General features: G+C 40.8%; 1 protein-coding gene across 39 annotated transcripts in view; it reads right to left on the bottom strand.

Annotated features, from left to right (window-relative positions):
- ANK2 (ankyrin 2) overlaps nt 1-17,593 on the bottom strand; it is a 584,612-nt gene that overhangs the window by 188,861 nt on the left and 378,158 nt on the right. For all 39 annotated transcript variants that reach the window (XM_034771765.1, XM_034771768.1, XM_034771767.1 and 36 more), the window contains 2 exons: nt 6,024-6,122; nt 3,495-3,593 (listed from right to left, as the gene is read on the bottom strand). In XM_034771765.1, coding sequence (XP_034627656.1) covers nt 3,495-3,593; nt 6,024-6,122 — 198 coding nt within the window. The remainder of the gene's footprint in view (nt 1-3,494; nt 3,594-6,023; nt 6,123-17,593) is intronic.

Genomic DNA, 17,593 nt, shown 5'->3' with positions numbered 1-17,593 from the left:
GCCCCTCTCACCATTATTATGAATGTTGAAAACTACTGTCATGACATAAGGGTTTCAGTGGGCAAGAGATGAGAGTATGTCAAATTGCCTGTCATAATTCTCTAAGTCAATTCCATTTGGATCAGAATTCAAGGAGCAAATGCTTGTTGCCATGATTGGATACAGTATCTGGAACATTCAGTGCTAACAATAAAACTGCAATGGCTGTTCTAAGCTTACTGTGAACATGTTTACCCAATTTGGCAGAAAACACATTTTTTTTTCATATTAAAAAGCGTTCCTGATTATTAAAACAATTATATTTTCACGCTGATCTCTTAGTATTGCTGAAATCCTAATTTTAGAAGCAACAGTTTATGAAAGTTTATGAAAGTGTGTGATAATTATCCAATTAAGACTCTGTGACAGCAACTAGTTCATTTCTTGAATTAGAGGAACAACATTATAGCATTCCTCAGCATTCAATTACATGCAATTGAAGTATGGGGTATAGCTGATAATCAGTTGTCTTGAGAGCTCCTTAGCAAAGAAGCTTTTGGGAAGAAAACAACAGAAACAAACGCCTGATCTTTATGCGAGTGTTGTGAAGGTAGGGACAGAGCTATCCATTTTATAAATACATTGGTTAGTCTATTGCCTTCTGCTTGCATCACTGGTCCTTGCATGCTTCCAATCTCCTGCATTAGACAGGATATTACACATAATGAAATACCAGATCTCCAGGTCTGATCAAGCTGTGTTCAGTGCAGGACTTGGGCAGTCAGGGGAAGATCCTGGAGCAGATCAAGGACTGGTTGGACCCTGGCATAATTTAGAGCTGCTCTAATTAACACTAGCTACAACAGACCCCTAAAATTTACATGGCCACATCCACTGACACCTCTGATTCTACCTATGCACTTCCCTGCCTACAAACATATCCTGTGCTGGAGTGAGGGGAAGCATGTGGCATAGAGGCAACTGTGCCAGCTTTATGCTTCCTGGGGTACTCACCTGGTAATCCCCAGCTGCTTTGTTAAGGCAACTCTCTCTATTCTTTGTCCCCATCCCCCTCACCTTGTGCAGCACAAATGAATGGAGGTGAGGGCCATTATCTAGCCCATGTTCACTAAGAGCAAGGCAGAATTTAACATGGCTTTAATTGAACCCTCTGAAGTATGACTCATTTTTCTCATGGTCTTAGCTTGAAAAGCTACTGTACAGACATTACCAGTGGGCATCAAATGATCCAGCCATATTTTAAATCCAGCAGTAGGATTTAGCTTGATGACCTACTTCAGAGAATGCCACTGGCTCACTATACATTGCATAATAATCTTATGCATAAAGATGCCAGATTCTTCAACATATAATAGATCACTTTCCAACCGCCCCCCCCCCCAATTATGCATGTTTATGCACAATTGTCTTTGTTAAAGAGTAGCATTTACCAACACATACCAAACAATGCTGTCTGAGATATTCATTATTTCCCTGTGTTTAGGATTCCAAACAATTGCAGTATCTGAAATACTGTGTTGTGATAACTTGGCAAATTGCTAAAAAAAACAACAACGACGATAACCATTAGGTGTATCTGTTTGTGGTGGTGGAGGTTCTTAGCTCTGAAAACAAACCATCTATATGGCTTGCAGTCTGTTCTTTTCTACTGAGAACCTAACACATGTTGTTTACAAGTCTGAAATAGCAATAATGAGACAGCTGTTGCTACTACAGCCTTGCAGAAAGGTGGAGAGAAGTTTACCTTCAAGCATTTCGCCATTGGTCAGTTTCTGTAATGACATCATTATGCTCTTTGGTACATTTTGGAAGAGTAGCCAACCTTCATGCCATAGAGATTAATAGGTTTTTTTTAACAGTTGGATTGCATTCCAAAATAAGGTGCATTTCCCCAGATCAAATGTGCATGCCAAATCTTTGATTTAATGCTTACTATGTGAAGAATGAGTACCGAGACCTATCATAATGGAAACTAATCCATCTACAAACTTTTTAAACCAATAGTTAACAATGAAAAGCAATGCTTTAGTCCTTGTGCCTGAAAAGTAAGTGTTGGAGTTGTGATGCTAGCAGACCAGATGACAACTCATGCCAAGGCCCCTAGGCCTCAGAAAACACTGACAAATGCACAGCTGGAAACCAGTCTGGCTCACCTGTGTGTTAGTATTGTTAATATATATATTAGAGTTATAGGACTGTATTCAGACTTTATGAAATGCTTGTGAGTTGCTGCATGCATTAATCTCACTTGTAATATCTGTATCCCATGTTATAAGGTAATATTTAAGTGTTTGCTATGAAACCCACTCATGAGAAAAGAAGTACCACGTGTGAAATACTAGTTTTCCACAAGAGATGTCATCTCCTGCCCAACAAAAGAAGGCCCAGATAAGCCAAGGTGGAACACCAGAGGACAAAAGCCTTTGTTGATTGCCCCCCCACACACACCCACACCCATACCCATGAAGAGGAGATGTGCAGGTGGACCCATCCCATCAGCTTGAACTCTGGGGAAAGGGAATAAAAATCCTGGACAAGAAGGAACTAGGTTTCTTTATGCTACCTGGACTCTGAGGGGCAAATATTTCTAAGCATAAACAAGGGATCCCTGGCTGCTTAGCCTGCTTTAGCCCTAGAAGACATACAGCGCTTTCACATTATAGCAGCTTCTCTTACCTTTTGGAATCTAAGACTGTAACCCATTTGTGTGTGTATGTTTACCTGCTTTAACCTTATAAATAACTCATTTCTTTTTCTTAGTTATTAAAACTTTATTTAATTTATTATAGGACTGGCTAAAAGCATTGTCTTTAGTGTGGGATCTAAGGTGCAATTTATCTGGGGTAAGTGACTGGTCCCTTGGGACTGGGACTAGCTTGAACACTGTTGTGATTTTTGGTGTTAGGGACCATCTATCACAAAGGCAAGCTAACCTGGGTGGCAAGATAGATTGGAGTACCCCAGGGGACTGTCTGTGAGTCCATGTTAAGGGTGTTATAGTGCTTGAGGGGTTCACACTCGATTCTTGGTTGGTGAAATCTAAGTACAGAACTCACAACCAGTTTGGGGTTTGTGCCCTACTTCTTCACAGTCTTCCCTGAGGTGGGTACTCTTGCTCGTGAGCCATTCCAGGCAGCTTGACAGGGTGAGAATTTAAGACAAACATATTATTTTAAAACATCTTAGCATAGTGGGATTATTTGAGGCTCCTGATTTGCTAGAACACACAGGAAAAATTCTCCTTGGTGATCTCAGTCAACAACAATCCTAGTTTATGCATCACATAACCAACACACAACTTCATTCTATGCAGTTGGGTATTTATACTCACAGTCACATATGAAGGAATACCATCTATGACACAGGTCAAGGCTGGGTTGATTTGTCAGGATTAGGTGCAGGGGAAGCATGCATTGTGCCTGTCTATTGCCTTAAGTTTGTTTTACAAAACTTCACCAAATTATACTCACAATAGAGGGAAAACATCACCATACCTGAGATTGTGCATTAATATTGGCTCCTTCCTTAACCAGAACTTTGACAACTTCAGCCTGTCCGGCCAAGGATGCAATGTGTAGGGCTGTATTCCCTTTCTGTTATGTAAAAGAAATGATCCCTCATTAACAATCATTATGACATTCAGAACACAATACTACTTCCATGCATTACTTCATAGGACACTGTTCTACCTTATAGTGTACACAGCATTGTGGACATGGCATGGGACAGAGCTGGGATATGCCACCAAAGGGCATTCCAAAGGGATTTTGTCATGTTAACTCCCCAGGATATATTCTTATAACCTTTGGGTGGAGTTGTGGAAAAGGGGTTGGCTGGTGCATGGAACAAATTGCTCATTTGATGTTTGACAAAGAACTAGAGTAGATAGGTTTTTCCTTCAGCTCAGTGGATGTGCTCTCCAAAAGGGAAAGCAGAGATCTAGGAGCTTACTAAATCACACCACATGACCCAATAAGGTGAGATCTTCTTGTACATGGCTGAAAGAACAGTCTGAATACTGAGTACTTTGCTGAAAGAAAGTTACCAGAGACAAAAACCACCTAAACATGAAAATAATGAGAAGAGAATTTACTGTTTTCTACTTGTTGGCACTTAGTAAAGTGTGCATAGGAAAGAACATGATTACTTGACTGTAACCAGGGCTGGAAGATGGGTGGAGGCAGCAGGCAAAGTGAGGAGAAAGCACTTCATATTGTCCTCAAGGGTCTCCCACTGGCATTAATGGCACTGGAGAGAGCCCTTCTCAGCTGAAGGCAGGATTGCTGTTATGTGAGGGGGAGGAGGGGAGTGCAATGGGGGCTTCCTGGAGAACCCATTTCTCTCCAATCGAACATAAATGGCTAGAGCAGTAGAGCCTTGCTGGAGATTTGCATTTCATTCCCAGCCCCACTGTGAGCCAAGGTGTTCCTGCAGGAGGAAGTATCCCACATCTAAGAGACATTTTGCTGAACAATTATGTGCTAATGTACTCTTTAAAAAGTCCTATCTAGGCCAGAAAAAACATGGTTCAATGTAAGGCTCATAGTCAGAGGGGTGGGTTAAAGAAAGGTAAAATGAGGGAATCCTTCGGTCTCCATCAATGAGGTGACCACAGGGGTGGAGAGAAGTAGTTTGGTGTGAGGGCCTAGACTTATTGTGTTGAAGATTCTAGAAACATTACCCCGTATGTCAGAACTCAACAGCCAAAATATAGTGTAACACGGTTATTCACTTATCTAAAAAAAATAAATAAAAAAAATTATTTAAAAAAATATTTATTTATTCACTTATCTCCATAATTTGAAGTGCCAGAGAATTCACTTTTTGCTTCAGAACAATGCTCCAGAATTTCAGCTTTTTTTTTTTTAATTAAATTTCTAGCCCTGATAGTTGCAAAGATAACCATGGAAATATGAACCGAGCATAATCAATGCCCATCTGAGTCCGCAAAGAGCCAGAAACAACGGCTCTGAGAGGAGGGATCTTCCCCATTCATCTCACTCAGGGCCCCATCAACTCTGTTATTGTACAGTTGTGGAAATGGCCATTTTCCCAAGAATCCACAGAATTCACCATTATTGCTGCAGAATGGATTATTGTGCTGCAGTCAGGTGCTCAGCACTGTTTACTTCTCTTTGTCCCGCTAGGACCTACTTGCAGGGGAGATACTGGGATTACAGTGTATGCTTCCCTCACTGTTCTACAGAACCAGGTAGAAAAGGGGTCAGGGAGCCAGGGCTAGAGTACAGCTTGAAGAAAAGGAGCAGGTGTAATCAGATGTGCAAGCTGGTCAGCTAGGATGCTTAGAGAATAGAGCAGCTCCTGAGAACTGAGAAAATGAACTGCTGAAGCTGACGACAATGTCCCCCATTCTGTGGCATGCGCTGGGTAGGGAAAAGAGATTCTGTTCCAGACCATCTAGACAACAACGTATGCTGAAGGCCATACAGCTCGGCTATCTACAGAGCACAGCTGAAAACCCTTCCTTAGTCATTACTGAGAATAATCATTGATGAATTATACTATAGAAGTTATTATTGCAGAACATGGTTCCATTGTAATGCAGCATACATAGGGACCTGTATATGTTACACTTACACATTTTCACTATTCTGAAATAGTCTACTATTGGTCAGCTATATTCTTTGTCTCTCTAATGAAAAATGCCACTAGAAAGGGTAATTTTTTTTCATAATAGTGAAACTTTAAGGGCTCTCACTATACACATACTTCTCAGTACCCATCTTCATTTACAACCTAGAGCCTCAGCTGTTTCATAGATTCACAGATTTTAATGCCAGAAGAGACCATTGTGATCACTAGCCTGACCTCCTGTATAACACAGGCCACATAATTTCAACCCTATAATTTCTGTATCAAACTCATAAATTGAAGTCAATGAAGTTTTTTGCAAATTTCCTGAGTATTTGCACTGCCCATTGGATAACAAGGGAAAATATCTACTTCTAGTTCTTTCATCTCTTTGCTCTGTAAATAAACTATATAAAACATGCACATATTACCTTAGTAGCTGAATCCACTGCTGACCCTCTTTCCAGTAACTCCTGTACCAGTCCCACATGGCCTTCTTTGGCAGCCAGGTGTAGGGCATTGAGTCCATTCTGTAAGCAAAAGGGCCATACCAGTCATAAATACCACATTTGTAAAGATACACATGCACACTTTATCCAAGTAAAAGATGAAGATTAATGTCCAGAATATTGGTTCACCTTTTAGTTATTTGTCTGCATAAGCCCAATATTTCTTACTACACTAGTTGAGCTCAAGTACTCTGTGACAAAGCTCCTCCAGTAACAACACTTCTCTCATGGCAACAAGGACATAATTACAAACCACATTTTGCAGCAGCCAAATATCCTCCTCTTTGATAATTCTGTATTCACTAACAGGACTATCTTGGATACTTCTATGGCCCCTATTACCATATTATCATTCTTTAATGCCCTGGTGTGGCAGCGGCGAATCCATCCCTCCCCAGTGCCAATGAGCAGTGCTGGGGCTGGTGCCTGCAAGGGCGGGAGGGAGCAAGCAAGATGGAGGGAGGAGAGCAGAGGGGAGAAGAGAGGGGAAAGGGCTGAGGAGGAGGGAGCGAGCCAAAGACAACCACAGCCAGCTGTGGCCACCCACATTGCCACACAGCAACCTGCGTTCATATACACACACATACCGCCCCTTCCCCCAAATATCCTTCCTCCCACTGCTCCCCACTCAATCTGCCCCTGCCACAGCCATCCAACCTGTCCCTCCCACAGCGCCCATCCAACCCTCCCAGCTCCTGCTTAAACCCCTCCAACTCCCTGCAACCCTGTCCCCAAATAAACACAACATAGCCCCCATCCCATAAATAAAACCAAACCCCACAAAACCTCCTCCTGCCACAGCCCCCCACTCATCTCCCCACCATCCCAATCCCCATCTCCCCAAATAAACCCACCCCATGTCTCAAGCCCCAAATAAATGCCCCCCATAAGACAGCCTCCCAAAACCTCACATCTCACTCCCAAACCTTAAATTGCAAACCTATTTTTCACAGTCCTGTGATGATCTTCACAATACATCAGCCATGTGACAGATATAAATACTGCCACTTCCCTCAAGCACTCTGCTATTTTGCCATATTGCAAGCATCATAAATGACACACAGTCTGCAGCCAGTTGAGAGTTATATAATATTCGCCACACTTCTTGTTTCTAAGCAGATTGGAGGTGCTAAAGGCTTGGAATGAACGAACAAACAGCCTTCTGGTCTTTATTCGTTCATCATCACAGACAGCTCAAGTCTGCAATTCCCAGTGGAATCTGACAGCACTTAGCTCCTGAGAGGAGACACTTAATGGCACTAGGCCTAGTGGCTGTAAACAGAAAGAGCTAGATTCATTTCTGAAGTAACACCAATGGATACTGTGTTCAGGAGAGTAAGTTGAGCAGATTTTGAGGTTATATTCAGTGGAGTTACAGCAGGAATGAATCTGGCCCATTGTACTGATTTTAAGCTTTGGAAATTTACTCTGTACATTTGTGATGCTTGCTGGCATTGTACGAGTCTCATAAATGCTTTTAGCACACTGAAATATACTGTCCTGCACTGAAAATCAGAAGGAGCTACACTAAATTGATCTGCAGACTTGATAGATGTGTTTACTTAACTCACATTCAGCAGCAGGTACCATGCCTGCTTATTAAACTGTGACTTGAGCTTTTGTCACAAAGTTGATTATATATACACTAGTTTCTTTCTAACACTACTGGGTATTAGTATTATTTCCTACAGTGATGTAAAGTTTTGAAAATCATATGCTGTAAGTAGGCAGGTATAGTGTTCTTCTAATTATTTTAGGTCAGATAATTATACTTGGGTATGATCTCACAGACTCAGAATCAATAGGACTCTATATGCAGGAATGGAAAGTGAGATTCTGTCCCTTACAGTTGTATACAACTGTTTTATCGCAATGAAAGGTCTTAGTATATGGACAATGGCTAACACACTAGAATCCTCACATAGTGAAAAAAGAGTGAAGTAGTAGGGTAGGACAAAGAGAATGTGATGTGAGTGTTTGTGCCATACGTCCACACGTGCCTGTGACCGCAAATAGCAAGGAACAAGATATTCTATATTTTAATATTCTGCAGAATAGGAGGACAGTAGCTTCACCAAACAAAAAGCTACTCCATTCTACGTTAAAATATTGTAATGTATACCTTATGATATGTGCCCAACGGTATCATATTAACAGGTTTCAGAGTAGCAGCAGTGTTAGTTTGTATCCGCAAAAAGAACAGGAGTAACTTGTGGCTCTAACACAGGCCCAGCTCCAGGCACCAGCCCAGTAAGCAGGTGCTTGGGGTGGCCAAGGGCAAGGGGCTGCACGTCGGGCTGTTCGGCGGCAATTTGGAGGCGGGTCCCTCTCGGAGGGAAGCACCTGCCACCGAATTCCCGCTGAAGAAGAAAGCAGCGCGGTGGAGCTGCCACCGGAGTGCCGCCGATCGCAATTGCGATAGCGGCTTTTTTTTTTTTTTTCTGCCGCTTGGGGCAGCAAAAACCCTGGAGCCAGTCCTGCTCTAAGGTGCCACAAGTAGTCCTGTTCGTTTTGCGGATATCATATTAGGTACTTCATCCCCAATACAATGAATAGCTTATTATGTGAAATCTCATTGAAATGTATGGGATTTTGCATAATATTCATTTAAAATGTTTGCAATATAAAATGCTTTACTAAGGGGCAGTGAAAAGATTACAAAAAGACTATGCAGTATCTGCTGTACAAATGTAAATAGCTTCTGTTCTTTTTTTTTTTAACTAAAATATCAGAAGAAAGCACTGCATCCTTTGTAGTAGGACCTGTACAACTGTACACTTTTAAATTGAGCTTTGTTCCTCCCCATCCAGAGTCAATGTTGTAATTATTCTCCTGCCCACAGGATTTATTCCTGCTATTTCTTATGATGGAAGGTCTGTAAATCAAAGTGGCTCCCCTGCTCCTGTCAGCTGAATTCCAGCGTGCTGGAGTAACAATGTTTTTTGAAACTGTCAAAAAAAAGTAGGTGGGATTTTGTTTAAACTAGTCATATGCTAAACAACATTTGAAAGCAGGAGTTCTGTCTTAATCCTGAAAGTAAGCACACAGCATAATTACCTCTTTCCTGGGGTTTGGCTTCATTACTAACTCTCACAATAATTAAAGAACATAACCCTAAGCCTTCTCCTCAAGCTTGGCTGTACAAGGATTTCCCTGCAGAGACCACCTCTCTCCTAGATTCTAGTTCTCTCTATCTATAAGAAAGACATTTCAAACTCTCCTGCTGAGTTTGCAAGAGTACTATTCAGCAGTGATTACTTATATAATTTCCCTACATCCACAAAGGAGCCCATGCGTTTCTATGAAAGGCATAAAAATTGCCAACCTGTTCCAACACTTAGCCAAGCATTGTCTTTTATTTTTTTTGTAAATAAGATTGGCTCTGAAGTCTCAACTTCTGGCTGGAAATGGTTCCCACCAAAGTCAATGGGAGTAGAATTGGTCCCTTGTATAATATGTTTTACCCTTCAAATTAAAGGATTGTTGATGCAAGCTTTCTTCATAGCTGGTCTTAGGCTTCATCTGAACTAGCACTTCACGCAGTGATGGTCTACTGTCAGTACAACTCCAATGGCATTAGCAAACCAGAAGCACTGGTGTAGACGAGGGACAGGTAGTTTAACTACCACTGTTTCATGATCAGTGGAACTGGAGTCAGAGGGTTCATGTTCCCTGGAGGGATTGTTATGGACAAGACTTGGGAATGGATGGTTAGGTTGGAAGCAACTTAGCCACATGGGCAGAGCAGTGTACAGGATTTAATAAAGTTCCCTGTTCAACTTAACCTGCATTCAGCATCATTCTTTACTAATAAAACAATCATGTCTCAGAGCAACTGTGAAGGGTTGCTTGGTAACTCTAGAAGGTCCTGCTCTTCTTCTGATGAAGATTGTTTACTGACAGGTGTAACCAAAATCAAAACATACATTCTGTAAAACAAAAAGTTTGAATGAAGTGTAGAAAACATCCTTACATTTGGGAATATTTACCTATGTGATTTAGGTAAATGTTTGTTTCTACCCTAAGGAATAACAACTTTTTTGTGCTCGTTTCAGATTGAAAGTGCACATTTCACTTTAGGTCATTCATGACATTAGAAAACAGAAATGTAGCCATTAACTTTAGTGGAAGCAATGGGTGTGCAGCACTTTGTCGGTGATGCTCAGGCTCTTTCGGGCCCCTATTACTGCCCACTGCTGCCTCAGGACACTCAGACCTTGTCTGCATGGAGACTTAGTGTGTGGCCAGCCAGGGTGTGATTCTACAGCACACTTACTTGCTAAGCTCTACGTTGCTGTGTGGACCTGCTACTAAGCACTAAAAGTTCTGTAATGCACTTTGACATTCTCCTGTCTCAAACAGCAACTATGAAATTGTTAGTGTGTGGTAACAGGGTCCATGTAGCCAGCTAGTGTGCCACACACTAAGTCTCTTGGTAGACAAACTCTCGAAGTCAGAATCAGTCAAAGGCTGAAAGGATTTGTGGAAAAAGCCTCAGTGAAGTCAACGAAAGAGACACGGTGGGGGAGGCAGTATCTTTTATTGGTAAAAGTCAGAGAAGTTGGCCAATAAAAAAAAAAAAATTACCTCACCCACCTTGTCTCTCTAATACCACCCTGGGACCAACACAGCTATAAAAACAACAATGAAACTAAAATCTATTTTCAAAACCAAAACATTTTGATAATTTAAGATGTTCTCATTTAACTTTAAATGTAATGCAGTTCATTCTGGTTGCCTCTGCAGAGTATGATATTAACAGGCTTTTAGTACTACTGTAGTTCTGTTGGTTCCAATAGAACAGGGCAGGACGAATCACCTGGTGAACTTCGTCCATATGAAAATTGCTTTATATTTTCCAAACAGAAAGAAACTTCATAAGATTTTCAGCAGAGGCAGAAATGTTTAGTTGTCAGAGCACAGAGCTGGGAGTTCTTTTTTTGTATTTCCATCTCTAACCACTGATATTCTGTGACCTATGACAAGTCTCTTAATTTTTCTGTACTTCAGTTACCCCATTTGTAAAATATAGAAAATAATATGCCATAAGGTGTTTGGGAATCTTGCTTATTTAATTTATAAAGTACTTTGAGATCCTCGGAATAAAATTGTTAAAGAAAGTCACAGTATTATTATTTATGTGTTCAAAAGACACTGATAATGGTTGTTTTGGCTTGGTCACTTATGAACCAGAGGGATTTTGGCTGTCTGGATCTTGGTTCCACCCCAGACGAACTCTCCTTTTGTGAAAAAAAGTGTGAAAATTAAAAGTCAATGTCTTGCTCTGTTGTAATTCAAGCTTCAGCCTGGGATGGCAAAAGAGAATGCAAGACATATGCCTAATTCAACAGTATACGTTACTCCTGTTTATTTCATTGCAATTCTATTGCAATCTATGGAGTTATGCCGATACAAACCTGGAATGACAAAGTGAAGAATCGGGCCCAATTTGTCACTGACTTCCATCCTGTTCAACCCTACTGTAGTTAGTTAGGTCCAATGGGGTGCAAGTCAGTGGAGAATCTGACCCATGCACTGAAGCTTGAAGCCATGTGCACATGAGATTGTGTACTATCAGGGCAATTCTGAAGAAGTTGTAAACACAGTGGAAAATAAGTCTTGTCTAGATGCGATAAATCGATCCCGGAAGTGCTTACCGTCGACGCCGGTACTCCAGTTCAGCGAGAGGAGTACACGGCATTGACGGGGGAGCCTGCCTGCCGCGTCTGGACCCACGGTAAGTTCGGACTAAGGTACTTCGAATTCAGCTACGTTATTAACATAGCTGAATTTGCGTACCTTACTCCAAAGTGGGGGGTTAGTGTGGACCAGGCCTAAGTGTGTGTTTGATCTATGGGCTGTGCTGGTGGGTTTGAAAGTTCCCTTCAATTCAGACTAACTGAGGGAGCAGTTAAATGCCTCTTTGTTTAGTAATAGCTGAAACAACATAAGCCACCACACAAATCACTGACCTGCGTGGCAAGGCAGGTGTAGGAATTGAACCATATGGTATAAAGGGGTTTTCTCTGGGTCTGAATGCAAAGGCAGGGGTAGGATATTGTTTTGTGCAGCTGTGAGAGTCACAAGCAGCCAAAGATGGCAGCAGGACAAGCAGACAATAAGACCAGCACTGGTAACGTGGCCTTGAGAGAAAAAGATTTTTGGACAGAGTACTGGCCAGGAAAAGATTTAGAACTGTGAGCAAAGAAACTGCCTCCTCTTTGATTCCAATCATGTTCAGGGAATCAGGACTTTGTGTGCATTCTTTGAAAATAAACAGGAATGCATTCAAGAAGGATCTGACTATCATAAATTTCTTCTAACAGCATTGACCTGCAAGATCTCGAATATTGGCTAACTGCTCAGGCTAAAACCAGGTATTATTCGTATATATTCCATCTTGAATTATCATCTCTTTTTAAGAATGTCAAGCAACTCATACACCTTCAGCAGCTGCAGATTATACAGTTTTTGTCTTTTGATAGAATTGTCCTATGTCAAGATAACTGATGTGCCCTTCAAACCTATGTTGTAAAATTACAGTCCCAACTAAAAATACTGCATATCAAAAAGAATAATTTATAACATTCATTCATATATGTCAAATGCAAGGCATCTGTATAAATCAAGAGTGACTCCAGTTAAGACTGAGATGGTCTCGGAATCCTATTGAGTTCATTGTTGAAAGAATTTATAAAAATGTTTTAAAATGTATTATTAATGTATAGGGGGCAATAGTTATCTATAAACTGAACCATACACACATTCAAAACAGTAACAATTTAAAGTTGCCATTGAGAAGATGTGATGTCATTTTGTGCTAGGATGCTGGACAGAGAACAAAAGTTCTTCTTTTGACTCACCATCATGATCAGATCAAGTTGGTTATATTAACTTCAACTTAGAATTATGGAAGTTTTCTGAGCCTTCTGTAGCCTATAGGACTAACCTGCTTGCTTGCATATATCTTTTCTTATAGTTTAAGTATTTGGTTTATTGTAATAGGTTTATAAATTTATATTAAAGTAAGTTTGACTGTAATGCAAGAAACCTACAGGCCATATCCTGTATGTTAAGCTAAGGCAAAGTTAGCATATCTATATTAAGACCTTTTACTCAGAAAGTAAAGTTGACCTATAGCTTGTTACCTAAATAGGTAAGTACCCACGCCTATGTCTATGACCTGTTATCTAGACCAATAGACAATGGAGAATGGCATAGGGTTTTTTTCAATTTTGTACCCACAGACTTAACAGGTACACCACAAGGGAACTTATGTGGTATGTACATGTCATCAATACGCACAAACATACTAGCCTATGGGGTAAGTGTACCCTAACATTTTGTGGGTGAGAAATGAAGTTTGGGCATAGGAGGAACGATTTCCGGCACTTGTGCCCTGTAAAAGAGGTGACCCACCTCGCTAGAGTATTCTCACTTACAGAGAGAGAGAGAGTAGAAATAGAAAGGTATCTATTCTATCTACAATAACAGCTACCATTAGTAGGCTGTACTACTTCTTCTTAAACTTTAAGCTTCAAGGAAACTAGGCTAAGCTTGGTTTCCCTAAGTTTTATAGTTTGTTTATTAGGTTTTGATTTTACGTTTAAGTTAGTCAAGTAAACCCTAATTTAGTCTTAACAGCTCTTAGCATTAATTCCCTCTAAGGACTGCATCCCTCACTCCAAAATCAAAAAACCTTAACTGCAAGGATGGTCCTGTGTTTCTAACCACCAGGTTATCAAGGAAGGGTGTGAGTATATTAACCAAGGCTTTGTTGCATATAATACTAGATTATCATATGTATCTTTTAAATAACAGTAATACCATTGTAACTTTGTACTCTGGGTATTTTACCATTTACTTACTATTATTGATTTTAATAAAAAGTCTTTAAGGCTATATCTGTCTCAGTGTGAGCTTCCTGTCATACCCCCGAGGGTCCTTTGTAAATTCTGTAGAGCCTGACTCAGGACAAGAACTTTTATCTTCCGATCAGACCAACTGGCGACCCTAAGACCCATACTAATTAATATTAATGAATATTATTAATGTAATTAATTAAATTAAATAAGAATTAAATTGATAAATTAACTTAATATTATTAGTACATCCTAAAGCAGGCTACACTTTGTGTGAACCAGCAGGAACTAGAAGAAAAGTGTGGGGACAGAGAGGTCCTGCAGAGAACAGTAAAACTCAGGAGAAAGTTTAGGCTGAGGTCTATGTCTGTGGACCTTAAATTAAGAGTTAAAAAAATCCTCTGAAGGGAGACTGAGTTTTGGACAATAACTCAATGCCCGTGTGCTATTCTCAAAGTAGGGACTCGGGCTCTTCACCTGGCTGTGTAACTAAAGCCGAGTGAAATTTTTTAGACAAATAGTTTATTTGCTGAAAAATGCAGTTTTGGGTTGACTGAAATTATTCATTAATTCAACATACATTCACCAAACAGTTTAATCCAAAACCATTTTTGGCACTAGATTCACAAGGAGACTTAGGGGCCATTCACCAACCCAGTGGTGGTTGCCCCTTTAATTTATAAATTTTAATATTCATAGACCAGAGAGAGAGAGGATGAAAATAACGATAGCTTTGCAGTTAGGGCACCCACCTGGGAAGAAGGACACTGGATTCAATGAATATTTAAGAATATACACAAAGTAGAACATCTTCAACAAGAGCAACAGAGAGACCACACTGGAATACACTCTAGACCATTGTGAAGGGCACCTCACCTGCAGAATGAGACATCCAAGTTCAGATCCCTGCTCCCAATCTGACAGAATGGGAACTTGAACCCAGATCTCACATATCCCAGGTGAGTGCTCTAACCGCTGGGCTATAGGATATAAGGGGAGACCACCTCCTCCATGAATGGCATTTCCAAATTTGCTTTTAACCAAACAGCAGTTAAGAATGCTCCAAAATCAAAACTATTTATTCTTTATTTTATTTTGTTTTGTTTAACTGAGAAAACTGAAAAAGTTTAGTATTGGGTAGATCCAAAATGAACTTATTTTACTTTTTGGGGTGGCCAGTGAACTGAAAAATGTTCTAATTATTTTCATTGTTCCATATAGAACTTCACTCTATCACAACAGTGATGATCAGTAGTACATAGTGGTCTTAGTAATGTGACTCCATCCATAGACTATTAACACATCACCAATTATCCCTCATGCTTTGCCATTCAGCCCTGCAATTTTCCGAGAAATGTCAATGCTGGATATTTATAAATCAAAACATTTATTTTCTAACTTCACACACTAGCTACAAAAACATGATAACAAAATCATAACTAGCAAATCCTTCTGTCATGAATCTGACCCCCCCAAAATCATGAGACTGGCCAAAAAATCATGAGATTAGATTTTTTTTTTCTAAGATTATCTTGTGGTTTTTGGTCTGTCTTTCAGGTTTTTTTTAACTTCTGCTGCCCACTCCCAATGCATGTGATAATTAAACTGTTGCCAGTTCTCCCAAATGCAGAGAGCATTGATTTTGGCCTCCCTGCAAGACCTCTCACTGACTGCACTATGGGATATGGAGCTGCCAATTTCTCTCCAAGCTCTACTAGTCTAATTGAATTAATTGTGTCACTCCATTCCCACATTTGCCCATTTCCCAGCCCAGTAATTATTTATGCACATCAGCTCTGTCCCTCCAGTCCCGCACCTGTCACTAGCATCAGTGCATCCTTGCCCCTTCTGCAGCTCCAGGGCTCTTCACCCACCATCCCAGCCCTGGTGTGGGAAGCTGCGATGAGGTCCCCTTCTCCTCCTTGCCAGGCCTGGAGGGGCAGGTCCAGGGGTTATTCACCCCCTCTCTTTCCCTTCCTAGGTTAGAAAGGAGTGAAGAGCAGAGGGGGGAAGTAGACAACAGACTGAACCACTGTTAATAGGAAGGATCAGAGGTGGGGACATGCCAAATTTAGCAGCTGAGCTGTTTCTGCTCCTCTCTCTCCCCTCCCCTCTTTAAGAACGATGTCAGTTCCTCCCATCTCCCCTATCCAAAACGTTATCTTGTATCCTGAGGGGAAGGGGAAGAGCTCTGTTCACCTCCTGGAGCAGTTCTGATTGGTTGCTCTTCCCCAGGAGAAGGGGAAGATGGACAATCAGAGGGGATTTTCCCCTGTACCCAGCTGGAAATCATGAGGGCTAGAGCTTGTTGTCTCATTGATAAACTGGCTACAGCACTGGCCAAAAATCACATTACTGGAGTTAAAACAGAGAGTTGACCACGCTGGGTATGCTTCCCATGCTTCAGCTTACCCAACCTCTCCCTGCACAGCAGACCTTATAGTTACAAGAGATCTGCTCAACTCTGAGATCTACACTCAGAAAACCCCCAAACAAGCCACCCCACCTTTTCTGCATTTCCTCCTGGGGTAGGCACACTCATGGATGATCTGGAGACATAGAGATACCTCTTGCTCTCCATCAGAGTCCTCCCTATATAAACAGTGCCAGCATTCCCCAAGCAGTACAAGACACCCCAGACATAGAAAGAATTTCCTCCAGGCTCCATTAGAGTAATAGGACACTTTGAAGTTAGCAAAGCGACTATTATGCTCCAGTTTATCTCATATAACTGAGCAAGGCTTGCACTACCAAATTGTGCTCTAAATGCACTCAAATAGCAGATAATATTTACTAGGAATCCATCCTATTGAAAACATATTTTACTTTTAATAATGGGCACAACAGAAAATAAATTTATAGTATGTGAAAATATTACATCTGTAAAGAAAACAGAAGACTACTTCCAAACTAAACACGATAATAAATGTGAACAAAAAGTATATGTAGCTTATTAGGAGGTTATGGATATAATGTAGACTGCTACTTTTTTCACATAGAATAGAAAATGAACGGTTCATCTTTAAAAGCCATCATCCTAAACATGTGGTATATAGGTCGGCAGTGCAAAAGACAGTTGGTATAGACCCACAAGAATTATTTCTTAGTCCAACAAAAAAGCATACCATTCTAAAGAAAGGAAAAGGCAAATTTGGAGCTCCAGTGCATTTGACATGTGACACTACATTTTCAAAGCAGTACACAGACTTTTCTCCCTAAAGTCAAATGTACACCTTCTTGTCCAATGGGCACAGGGGGCACACCCTTTTCCCGAGCCGGTTGGGGGCTTGCGTATAGCACATAGATCTATGACTATATAAATACACCATCCAAACTGCAGGCAGAGTGACAGCTAAACAGCTGCTGAACCAACAAGGCTGCAGTAGCAGCTGCAGAATGACTCCTGTACTATTCCCTAGTCTGAAAGAGCAGGATTCTATCCCTTCTGACCCTACAGAACTCCACTAAGCACATTTCTTTCATTTTAGCTGTGTGCAAGGCCCAGGAATGGGCCCCTCATAGGATTATTTCACTAGCTAGGAATGACTTCCATCATTGAAGAGACCCACAGGAAATGTTTTATTCTTGGTATGTCTGAAGAGAGCAAATAGATATTTAAGGAAAGCACCT

The sequence above is a fragment of the Trachemys scripta genome, chromosome 5 (genome assembly GCF_013100865.1).
Source record: "Trachemys scripta elegans isolate TJP31775 chromosome 5, CAS_Tse_1.0, whole genome shotgun sequence".
Taxonomy (NCBI): domain Eukaryota; kingdom Metazoa; phylum Chordata; order Testudines; family Emydidae; genus Trachemys; species Trachemys scripta.
Note: the sequence above shows the minus strand (reverse complement) of the source record. Positions and strands in the feature narration are given on the sequence as shown.